At 40.2% G+C, this 12,910-nt stretch overlaps 2 protein-coding genes across 2 annotated transcripts in view; both read left to right on the forward strand.

Moving 5' to 3' along the window:
• The window catches only part of LOC122981346 (nuclear factor 7, ovary-like), a 504,535-nt gene that overhangs the window by 1,091 nt on the left and 490,534 nt on the right, over positions 1-12,910 (forward strand). The gene's annotated exons all lie outside the window — the stretch shown is intronic.
• Positions 361-2,277, forward strand: LOC122981353 (nuclear factor 7, ovary-like). The gene is made up of 2 exons (XM_044350051.1): positions 361-564; positions 674-2,277. Exon 2 carries the CDS (start codon positions 691-693, stop codon positions 2,074-2,076), a length of 1,386 nt encoding a protein of 461 aa, XP_044205986.1. The 5' UTR covers positions 361-564; positions 674-690; the 3' UTR covers positions 2,077-2,277.

The following is a 12,910-nucleotide window of genomic DNA, read 5'->3' on the forward strand; positions in this document are numbered from 1 at the left end:
CATGTTTGATAGACAGTGTTTTACTGTTATTGACTTTGTGATGCAGAACGTTGCGAAGTCGTCGCTCGTTTTTCAGTTTGTCTGTTTGTTCTTTTTTTCTTCTTCTAACTTTTCATAAGTCAGTTTTTCTGGGAAAAGATGGCCCACCCAAAATACACTTTCTGCCTACATCACTGCTATGTGAACCTTATGTTCCTGCACAATAAAAGCTTGTTCTGTACTGTACAGATAGAATCAGATAAAACCTGTTAGTCATAAATCTTTAGAGGAGTTGGTAGGTGTATCTTTGAACTTTTAAATGAAACACACTCTGTTTTACATGTGAAGCAACAACATTTATCAGAAGAGGTCTGACAAAGCTCCACCCCTCAGCTGACTCATCTGAGACAAAGCAGGAAACAGTTTATTCTTCGTCTCTAAAGAGACACACAGACTGAAAAACAGACGATCAGATTCACCTTCAGACCAAACTAACAGCTTCCTCTGAGTGAGAACAGCTACAGGAGAGAAAAGTGAAAACTAGAACTCTGCTGCTTCAACCTGCTGACTCTCCACACACTGAATGTGAGTTTGACTAAAAACTGGAGTCAAAGTGAAAGTAAATGTCAGTGAGGTTAGTAGAGGAGGGAGGGGAGCCATGACTGACTGTACTTTCTGTCTGCTGTGTTTTCAGCTTCACTCGGAGACAAAATGGCTTCCAGATCAGAGGATTTCTGCTGTCCGGTCTGTCAGGATGTCTTTAGAGATCCTGTTCTTCTGTCATGTAGCCACAGCTTCTGTAAAGACTGTCTGAAGAGCTGGTGGAGACAGAAACAAACACGTGAGTGTCCAGTTTGTAAGAGAAGATCTTCAAAGTATGAACCACCTTGTAACCTGGTGTTAAAGAACCTGTGTGAGTCCTTCTTACAGGACAGAGATCAGAGAGCTTCAGAGGCTCTCTGCAGTCTGCACTCTGAGAAACTCAAACTCTTCTGTCTGGACCATCAGCAGCCAGTGTGTCTCGTCTGCAGAGATTCAGAAAAACACACCAACCACAGATTCAGACCCGTCGATGAAGCTGCACGACAACACAAGAAGAAACTTGAGGAAACTCTGGAGCCTTTAAAGAAGAAGTTAAAGGTTTGTGAAGAAGTTAAAGTGAAGTTTGATCAAACAGCACAACACATTGAGGTCCAGGCCCGACACACAGAGAGGCAGATTAAGGAGCAGTTTAAGAAGCTTCACCAGTTTCTAGAAGAGGAAGAGGAGGCCAGGATGGCTGCTCTGAGGAAGGAAGAGGAGCAGAAGAGTCAGATGATGAAGGAGAAGATGGAGGCTCTGAGCAGAGAGATAGCAGCTCTTTCACACACAGTCAGAGCCACAGAGGAGGAGCTGAGAGCTGAAGACGTCTCATTCCTGCACAACTACAAGGCTGCAGTGGAAAGAGTCCAGCGCTGCCCCCTGCTGGATGATCCACAGCTGCTCTCAGGAGCTCTGATAGACCAGGCCAAACACCTGGGCAACCTGACCTTCAACATCTGGAACAACATGAAGGAGATGGTCTCCTACACTCCTGTTATTCTGGATCCAAACACTGCTGATCCAAGACTCATCCTGTCTGATGATCTGACCAGTGTGAGACGAGGAGAGAAACAGCAGCTTCCTGATAATCCAGAGAGGTTTGATCTCTTCTACTCTGTTCTGGGCTCTGAGGGCTTTAACTCAGGGACTCACAGCTGGGATGTCGAGGTTGGAGACAATACATACTGGAGACTGGGTGTGTTATCAGAGTCTGTCCAGAGGAAGGGACGCATACGGTCTGGATTATGGAGAATACAGTTCTATGAAGGTAAATACTCAGCATGGTCACCATCAGCTCCCTCCACTGTTCTCCCAGTGAAGAAGAAGTTCCAGAGGATCAGAGTGAATCTGGACTGGAACAGAGGAAATCTGTCGTTCTCTGATCCTGATACTAACACACACATACACACCTTCACACACACTTTCACTGACACACTGTTTCCATACATTTGCACTGAGGATGAACTGAAGATTTCCCCACTGAAGGTCTCTGTGACAGTGAAACAGAGCAGTTAGAGACGATGATGATGATGATGATGATGATGATGATGATGATGATGATGATGATGGTTCTTATAATTACTGTCATTTATTTCTTAAAGGGAAAAGTGGCTGAATTTAACCTCTGAAGCTTCTGTCCTGCTGCTGTCTCATTATTCCAAAATATGTTCATGTTGTTTTAGTTGTTTTATTTTCTGATCTTTATAGTTTGTGTCTTCAGCCTTATTTTTAGTTTTTTATTGATACTGTATCATTTTCAATAGTTGTTAATGTTTTCTGATGTTGATGTGGATCCATGAAGACCAGCAGCCAAGAATCAATGACTGTATGTTGAAATTATAGTTTTCAAACGTTAAAGGAAAAACTCACCGCTGTCAATATGAGGATTTCTTTAAACTAGATCACCTGTGTAGTAGAAATGTGCAATTATTTTTGAATTAGGTGCCCTTTGACTATAGAAAACTAAGAACAAATGTGTAGATTATTTATACTGTTCTTAGGGGGGAATCCTACAACAACCAGAATGCATTGCAGACATGACGTCCAATCAGACTGACTCACGATGTGTTTATGTCCAGCAGAGCACCAAAGACAAAGAAAGCAGAGACAAAGTTAGTGAGCAGCAGCATAACATCTCTTTCCTGAGGCTTATTTTCATTTACAAAACGTTTTTCTCTATCGAGTCTGTTTTCAAAGGATCATAAAACAAACAGCACGCTGGAGTCACCTACGTTATGTGGATCAACTTACTGAGTGCTTCCAGTAGTTTGTTTGTGTTAGTGTTATCATAGAGAAAGTCAGCTGATGTTTGTGTGTCAGGCCACACTCTCGTCTGATTACACTGTGCTGTGCTGTGTAATCAGCGCACTGATTCACTGAACTTATTAAAATAAACATATCTATAATGATGGATCAAGTTTCTCTGTGAGCTCTCTGGTTTCACTGCGGACATACAGAGCTACTGTGGCCGTGTACATACAATCAACAGATCAATCAATAAAAACAAAGCAGTTTTCTACCTGTAAACTCCTGATACAGCCGACTGTAAAAAAAAAAACTATTAATGTCCAGTATTTTGTGTTTACTTTCTATACGGAATATGGAGGGGGGGGGGGGGGGGGGGCAGAGGAGGACGGGCTCCTGCTGTCCTCCTCAGGATGAGATCTCCTTCATCAATTTAATGTACTTTGTTTTTTTTCATGCTAATCTGTGACACGAGGGATGTGCAGAGATCCCAGTATTTGTATTTGTATTCCAATAAAAGTGGAAAGAGGCTTAAAAATCCTGTTTTTGTTTTTATTACACTTTTAACTTTTAGAAAATTAAAGTGTTACAATAAGTGTTCATGAATAAACTACCTTATGAAGGAGGTCCCCACACCGGGTCTCTAACTGGAGTCTCAGATCAGAGACGACTGCGCTGACTACTGAGATAAAACTTTACTCATCACCTCATTGCAGACAGACCTCTACCTATTTATACACCCATAACACACAGACAGCACAGCCTGTAACATGTAGAAGAACTTCAAAGATAATTATTGATTTGCACTTTTCATTTATTGCCTGTTTTTTACAGCCTGACTTTGTGAAAGGAGAAGAGGAACAACAGGTTATGGAGTCTGTTGGCAGCACTTTGCTTGTGTCAGTAGTTCAGCTTTATCTCTGTAACACATAACAACACATAACTTTAACATATTTGTATGAAACAAATATTCATATAAAACCCACTATTTGTGCTTTGCTGAATAATGTATTTGTATTTGGGCTCACCCCTAAAATGTACTTAGATATTTTCCACCTCTGCTCATCGTTACCTCGTCCTGACGATCAGAAACATATTGAACATGTTTATTGTGCATCTCCTGAGCAGCTGCTCCTTCATGCTCCTGCACATTCAGGTCCAGATTCTGAGACATTTCCAGATGTGTTTCAGCTTTTCAGCTGCTGCCTCTGTCTTCTTGTTGCTGTTGACGTGTCTGCTGAAGTCTGCGTCTCCTCTCTATTTATCCTGCGCTCTCGCTGCTGTCTGACCAATCAGGAGGCTCGCAGCTCAGGACAATAGAGCAGGTTTAAAGGCGTCAGACAGAGCAGGAGGGACGTTGTTCATCAGGCCGTATGTCAAACACATTCAGATGATATAACGTCTCTGAGCACCGCTCAACGCCTCCGTTCACAGAGGATTCATTAAAACTTAAACAACACATTTATAACTTAAAGAAAAAATATGTTTTAAACATAGACTGGAGGTTTGTACATATAAATAATATTAGTTACATATTATATTTTATGGTAGTATATGAAACAATAAAACCTTTTGTTTGGATTATTTTTGTAAAAACTTCATTTTCTGTTCATTTGGTTCATTTCCAATCAGTTAGTTTAGAAAGTGTTTTAGTCACAGAGCAAAAATAGAAATATACGATTCTATATACACAGAAAATAAAGTTTAAATATATAAATTCATCTTTACTTTGGTTTAAATTCTTCTGTGTCAGTTTTTTTCATTCAGTGGGAGCTGTGGGAGCTGTGGGAGCAGTGGGAACAGTGGGAGCAGTGGGAGCAGTGGGAGCAGTGGGAACAGTGGGAGCTGTGGGAGCAGTGGGAGCTGTGGGAACAGTGGGAGCTGTGGGTGCAGTGGGAGCAGTGGGTGCAGTGGGAGCAGTGGGAGCAGTGGGTGCAGTGGGAGCTGTGGGTGCAGTGGGAGCAGTGGGAACAGTGGGATCTGTGGGAGCAGTGGGAGCTGTGGGTGCAGTGGGTGCAGTGGAGGCGGTGGGTGCTGTGGGAGCAGTGGGAGCAGTGGGAGCAGTGGGTGCAGTGGGAGCAGTGGGTGCAGTGGGTGCAGTGGGAGCAGTGGGTTTGTTTATAATAAAACATATTTGCTGTTTAGTCATATGACATCATCATGACATCATTTCCAGGAGCTGCTGTCCAGGTGAGGTTTTACTAAAGGGCTCCTTACACTGTTCAGTAGACACAGCTGGTGTTCCTGAGAGGACCGGCAGCTGCTCATCTGGGAGATTTGACAGACTTGCAGATGTAAAGTGGAGGAAGCTGCTGCTGATTATAATCATCATTATTATAATTATTTCTATTATCTCGTTACATAAATGGAAAAAGTTCTGCAGACGTCTTGTAAAATAAACTTCAGTCACAATCAGAGCAGACATGATGGACTCTCTGCAGCTTCAAGTCTCTGCATGCTGAGCTTCACTTCATCGTTTGATGTTACACCGAAACAACAGAGTGAACACACTCCTGCATGTGCACGCCCTAATTAAAGCACACACACACACACACACACACACACACACACACACACACACACACACACTGATGAAACCACAACAAACAGCTTCCTGCTGCAGGAAGACAGACAGACGGAGAGATTAGGACAAACATCTGATTTATACACAACTGGACAGCAGAGTGGAAGCAGAGACACAAACAGACTGAACATCAACCGACAGACACATAATCTGATTACAGTTATTTCCTGATCGATCACCTGCAGGGATCAATGTCTTCAAAACTCTTCACACAGTCGACACAACAGCAACAGTTCAGGATCAAACTGTGACACATTTGCATAGTTTTCACACAGAAAGCGTTCAGTGACTACAGCCTTCAAATGTCCTCAATACGTTTCTCACTCAAACACAAACAAGCAACAAACTCCTCACTTCCAAACAGTTTATGTTCAAACACTAACATGTATTCATACGGATCAGAACCACACTGAAATACATCTATATTCAACCAAAAAAACAAGATGAAAGCTTCCTGCTGCATTTCTATGACTCGTTCCTGTAGATACACTGTAGTACGTTCTATAGAGAGCTACACATCTGACTGTATTTACACTATATACACATTTATACACTATCAACCATTAAACTACATAAACACAATATACACATTTATACACTATCAACCATTAAACTACATAAACACAATATACACATTTATACACTATCAACCATTAAACTACATAAACACAATATACACATTTATACACTATCAACCATTAAACTACATATAAACACAATATACACATTTATACACTATCAACCATTAAACTACATATAAACACAATATACACATTTATACACTATCAACCATTAAACTACATAAACACAATATACACATTTATACACTATCAACCATTAAACTACATAAACACTATATACAGCTGAACAACAGGAAGAAGAATTTCATGTACAAATATTAAAAAGGCATAAAAAATAAACATCATGGACAACAGAACAGAAATAAAACCAGTCAGAGTTTTACAGGTAAACTATCAGACATGTACAGTTTGGGGAAAAGCAGTATTGCATTAGTGTGCGATACTTTAATTCAAATATAGACAACAGGAAAACGTATGTATTTAATGTATTTAATTTTTTCTAACTGCAGGTTTTGCATAACATCTTTCCTAAAGGCAGAGCGGGTTGGAGCCTCCGCTTGCTTCCAGTTTAGTGACATCAGTCGGTGCCAGCAGGGTTACAAATGATATCATGTTGTATTGAAAGCTGGTTAGAACCACATCAGATCCTTTGACTCCAAAGACGGCTGCCGATGGATCAACAGGTATTTCTAAGATGTCCGATAGTCACATGTGGGCTGGAGACTGTCCACATCGCTCGCATGCAGGATTTACAGGGTTTCACTCTGGGAAAGTGGTCTCAGACTGTATATTTGAGCTTTTTCTGTGATAAGTGTAATCAGTGTAATACTTTAAACTGCAACAGCTGATGTGCAGCGCAGATTGAAGAGGAACGTAGCAGCATCTTTGTCCATAGTTCTTCTGTTATAACTACTCCAGATCATTTTACCCAGCCTGCAATCTAAATATGAAAGTGTGTCATAAATAATGGAAGTGCCTCCTTTAATCAAAGGATTTGACACAAATATTGATGCCATTAAACTATTTGGAATGTTGTGTTTGTTTGACAAAGTTGTGCAATTGTAAATATCTGAAGAAATGTGTTTGAGGCAGATTAAATATAGTTTATCACTGTTTAAATGATGGAAATATACCATCAATAAAGAGACCTTTGACGCCTTTTCTGTGCCACAGCTGAAACACTGCATCAGGGAGAGACGGAGGACATGAAAGCCACTCAGCATTTGAGCTTCAGACGGTTCTCCTGAACGCTCAACACTCTCTAAAGAAGAGATTTGAGACACAACTCGTCTCCTCTCTCGAGTAACTTGGTCACCTCTCTCCTGACGTGTTGTCTGACTTTAACCTGACTGAATATTTGATTTTGAGTTAAAATGAGGCTCCAGACGTTCAGTCAGCTGCTCAGTTCAGATGTTCTCAGACTGCAGGGATGCGTCACTCTGTCTTCTGAAGATGAAACCAGGAAGAGGCCTCCTGTTTTGCAGATTGCTGTCCGTATGAATACGTGTTAGTGTTGGAACAGAAACTGTTTGGAAGTGAGGATGTAAACATGTCAAATGTTTTGTTGCTTGTTTGTGTTTGAGTGAGAAACGTATTGAGGACATTTGAAGGCTGTAGTCACTGAACGCTTTCTGTGTGAAAACTATGCAAATGTGTCACAGTTTGATCCTGAACTGTTGCTGTTGAAGAGTTTGAACATGTGGACTCAGTATTGATCCCTGCAGGGAACCGATCAGAGAAAATCTGGATCAGTGCTTCTCCTCAGAAATCATTTCAGAGTCTGATCACGACTTTCTCTGCATGGAGAAATCAATAAAACTGGAAAACAGCAGTAAGATTGTTCAAAACCTGTTTGATATTTTTACATAAAACCTGTTTCCAGTTTTTTATATACATGTATAGATGCATGTGCACAGAAAGAGGTATTTAGAAGCAGCAGTACTTGTGAGCTGTAACTCGGTCCGCAGTCTTCCAGGAGTTTATATACGCATCCACGTATACAGGTTTAACACATGTATACAACCAACATCTGTACTTCTACTTCAACCTGTCAGCAGCTTTCATGTTTAACTTTCTTACATCTGCTCATCCCAAACTCTATTAAAAATATAACATATAATATAATATGTACATTAGAACCAAAGCAGCTTAAATCTCTGCTGTTCCCATCAAGACAGAAGGAGCATAAACACTAGTGCGCTCCCAGTATGCAGCTTACTGGTGGTTCCTACAGTCTTTAAAAGTAGAATGGGAGGCAGAGCCTTCAGCTATCAGGCTCCTCTTCTATGGAACCATCTTCCAGATTCAGTCCGGGGTGCAGACACCCTCTCTATGTTTAAGAGTAGGCTTAAAACTTTCCTTTTTGATAAAGCTTATAGTTAGGGCCGACCAGGCTCGCCTTGGATCAGCCCTTAGTTATGCTGCTATAGGCCTAGACTGCTGGGGGACTTCCCATGATGCACTGAGCTCCTCTCTCCTCCTCCTCCTCTCCATCTGTATGCATTCATGTAACATCAATGCATGTCACTAACTTTGCTTCTTCCCCGGAGTTTTTTGTGCTTTCTCATCTCACAGGAAAACCTGACTCCCGGGCCGAACCTTCGCGGTTCTTCACAGTCCTGATGGCATCCTTCCCTGGCTGTTGCTGCTTGTGCTTGTTGTTGTTGTTGTGATTGTTGTTCTTCTGTCTTCTTCTGGGGTTATAAATTCAATCTATTTATTCCAAATTTGGTAGAATTTATGTTTTTGGCTCAACTTTTCCATTTTAAATATTTATTCCACACCAATCTTCCAAAGGTTGTTCTGGATTCCTTCCTCTGGTCCAAAACCAACACGCGGTCCAGATAAAGAGTCTCTGAGTTCAGGAGTATCTGAGTCTTAAATACTGTGCTTAATGTTCTGTGAATGTTATTCCAATATCAACTCAGTTTGGGACAGTCCCAGAATATAAATACATCGTCTCCAACACATCAAACTCGTATTCTTGTATTTTTCCTGGTTCCTTCAAAGATTTTTCTCTCCAATTCATGAAGTTGGTTGAGGACCATTGAAAACTGCAAATTTCCCCCCCAAGCCTCCTCATGAAGCCCCATTCCTGCTTCTTTTCCCCACTTTTCTTTAATGTACAAGGTGTTTTCATTTTAAGCATTAGAGAGCATCGTACATCTACAGATGGACTAATTTGGTTTTGAACTGAAGGCTGAAAAGTCTGTAGGTCTGCACTTCTGACTGAAATAATGTCGTCCTTTGAGGTTTCTGAAAGTCATCTGATCCAGGCCATGTTTTTCCTGCAAAGACTGAAAACTCTGTAAGGCACTTTTTATTATTTAATACACATAACACACACAACAATATGATGACATGACATTATAAGAAAGTAAATCAAAATAAAAAAGTCAAAATAAAATTAATAGGATCCCTTCAAATAATCAGATTGACAGAACCAGTACATTTAGAAACTACAAATATACATGACAGGCAGAGCGTATTAAGAGTTTTATATAGTCTCACTCTTCACTAGAGCACATTTGTTCCCCTTTCATATTGTCTTGTGCTGCTTTGTGATGGTTTGCAGAATTATTTTTTCCAAGAGAAAGTGGCTTTGCAATGTGTTTTTAAAGAAATTTAGATTCAAGTTTATGATTGAGCTTTTAATATAAATATTTTACCAAACAGAATAATTGTGTTTATTATCTGGGGACAGTTTTCATCCAGAACCTCCAACATAATGTTTAATGTCGAGTGGTCTTAGCCAGTGTGGTGCATGTGTGTGTAAACGACAGATATGTTGTAAGTCTTTTTCTTATCCAGGATTCAAATCTGAAATTCTGTATCGTAAAATTGTAGAGACACCATCTGAACATGTTGTGGATTCCACATGACTTAACCACCTTCTGCCATATTTTTAACGTAAGATTTATCCAGGGGTCTTTATTAGGGATGCACGATATTATCGGTATCGGCCGATAAAAGCTCTAAAATGAAATATCGGCATTGGCGAATTCTGCCGATAATGAGAGGCCGATATGTTGCCTTCTCCTCCGCCGCCTGACTGCTTCCCTCGACGGACTGTTTCACCCTGACGGTCCCGATCAGCTGCTTCTTCCCACTTTAACCTGAATAACAAACCAGGACTCAGTGCTCCGGTTGGATCCACATGGAGAGCCGAGGCTAACGTTAGCTGGGAGGCTAGCGGAGCGTTAGCCGCAGCATGACCGGAGGGAAGCACAGCCAGCTAGCCTCCGCTAGCAGCAGCAGGTCTGACGGGCGGCTGAATGAAGTGCAGCCTGCGGAGAAAACACCGGGACTGTCAGGGTGAAACAGTCCATCGAGGAGCTGCTGTGTTCGGCTGCACAGATAGGAAACACCTCGGCTGACAGGATGTACCACTCTGCTTGGAAAAAAAAATCTTCTTCTTTTTGGTTTATAACAGCGGTTGGCAACCAGCGTATTAGGTGCATTACCGCCACCTTCTGCTCCGGAGCGTGGACCAGAGATTAAATCCTACACATTAATCCTGTCTGTCTAATAAACTCAATGAAAACTCTACTGCTGCTCCCACTTGGCAGGTTCATTAAAGTTTTAATGCTGAGCTCCTGAACTCCAGTCTTCCTCAGTTCTTCCTTCATATATTGTCTTTATTGATCATAATTAGTACAATCTATGCTGCATGTATAATAGTCTCCTCAGCCAGCTGGAAAATAATATGAGCATATATCAGTATCGACCACAATGAGTTGGAAATATCAGATATCGGATATCAGCAAAAAATCTAATATCGTGCATCCCTACTCTTTATCTCTTCCAGTTGCACCAATATAGCAAAGGAGTTAGCTGTGAAGCATAGAAATAGTTTCTTAGACAAGAAAGTGCCATTCCTTCTCTTTCTTTTTGTAAGACATTAAATCAGACTCTCGGTTTCTTTCCTCGCCAGATAAACTGAGAAATCCATTTGTGCCATTCCCTGAATTGATTGTCATTTACTCCACTGGCAGAGTCTGAAAAATGTAAAGTAGTCAAAGGAAATGTTCATATTCACTGCATATTCCTTTATTTCAGACTTAGAAAGGGGATAAGATATCTTTATCTCTGATGGCCCATAATTTGCTTGTAATCATTTTGAAAGGTTTATTCCTGAATACAGTATTTAAATGCTTCAACTTCCCACTGGAGGTTGTATTTGTCCTGCAGGTTCTTTGGGGCAGTATAGTTTTAGAGTAATAACTTGTGTTTTCGATATGTTGAGCTTATTGCATGATAGTTTCCCCAAATCAGCCAGCAGGTCCATCAATCCCATAAGTGATTTTTCTGGCTCCTCCAAATACACCAGAATGTCATCAGCGAATAGTGTTACCTGCTGTTGGATCCCTGCTACCTTAATGCCTTTGACAGCTTCACTCTGTCTTATTAGTCGGCCTGAGGGTTCCATAAATAAAGAAGAAAGAGAGGAGAGGGGAAACTGTGCATCCCTGTCTTGTTCCTCTCTCCAAAACAAGAGTCAGAAAGGTCATTGTCAATCTTTATCCAAGCTGTAGGCCTGTCATATAAGGTCTGAGTTACTCTAATAAATTTATCTGGAAAGGCGAAATTCCCCACAATTTTATACAAAAACACCCATCCAACTGAATCAAAGGCTTTCTCTGCATCTAATCCCACTGTCATTGACTTGGTTTTGTCCTTAGTTGTGTTTTCTAGTAGATGTAACGTCCTTACGTTGTCCAGAATTCATCTTCGTTGGATAAATCCAGTCTGATCTAAATGGATGAGGTCAGGTTAGAGTTTTTCTAATCTGAGAGCCAAGATAGATGTAAATAACTTGTAATCCAGATTGAGAACACTGACAGGTCAAATTTCTCCTTTCTGTAAATTCCTGTTAAACGTTTTAAGTAATAATGGAGATAATTTCTTTAAAGACTTGTACCAAAACCATCCGAGCCTGCTGACTGTCTGACCTTTAATAAAAAGATTCAGTTCTTTGGTGGACACTCGTTGTACTAGATGTTCACTTTGTGAGTAATTCTAAAGAACTTAAAGATTCAGTATGAGTCTTATTGGTTTTCAACCATTTTTTGTTTTTGGTTTCTTTATTTTATAAATTGTATTTTCCACTTGTTTGTGTAACTTGTATGTTAGAAATTTAACTGATTTGCTTCCTACTTCATAATTCTTTTGTTTCAGGAAAAGAAACCTTTTCTGGGTTTCCATTAAATATATATCATCAATTTCACTCTGTAGTTTTTACTTCAAGTTTCAAATTGGAGTTTATTTTATTAGAGTCAGCAAATTGTAGTTGTTTTAATTTCCCCTGAAGATCTGCCAATCTTTGCCCTTTAAGTTTCTTCATATATGTAGTGATGGAAAACATTTTCCTTCTGATTACTGGTGATACTTCCCCAGAATCACTAAGGTCTAGATCATCTTTGATGTTTGAATCATTGAGTATATTTGAATTTAGTTTCCATAGTTTGCTTGTTTTTCATTCTAGAGTTAGAGACAGAAACTGAGCTGTGGTCAGTAACAGTCGCTTATCTTGAATCTATCTGTGCTGAATATAAAGAAGAAGCCTTGAATAAACTGAATGTGGGTAATAATAGTGTTGAGTCTCAACTGTAGGTTCAGTTCCCTCCACACATCTATGATGCCCAACTCTCTCATCGATATTTCACTTTCCTAGTCGGAGGTTTATACTTGTACTTTACTTGAGTATTTCCATGTGATGCTACTTTCTACATTTCAGAGGGAAATATTGTACTTTCTACTCCACTACATTTATTTGACAGCTTTAGTTACTTTTCAGATGAAGATTTGACACAATGGATAATATAACAAGCTTTTAAAATACAACACATTGTTAAAGATGAAACCAGTGGTTTCCAACCTTTTTGTCTTTTGACGTCTTACAAAAAGCAGTGTGTAGTCGGGGTCACATTTCACATGTCTA

The sequence above is a fragment of the Thunnus albacares genome, chromosome 4 (genome assembly GCF_914725855.1).
Source record: "Thunnus albacares chromosome 4, fThuAlb1.1, whole genome shotgun sequence".
NCBI lineage: Eukaryota > Metazoa > Chordata > Actinopteri > Scombriformes > Scombridae > Thunnus > Thunnus albacares.

Excerpts from the sequence above, each read along its gene's own strand:
- LOC122981353 (XM_044350051.1), top strand. The coding sequence starts at position 691 with ATGGCTTCCAGATCAGAGGATTTCTGCTGTCCGGTCTGTCAGGATGTC.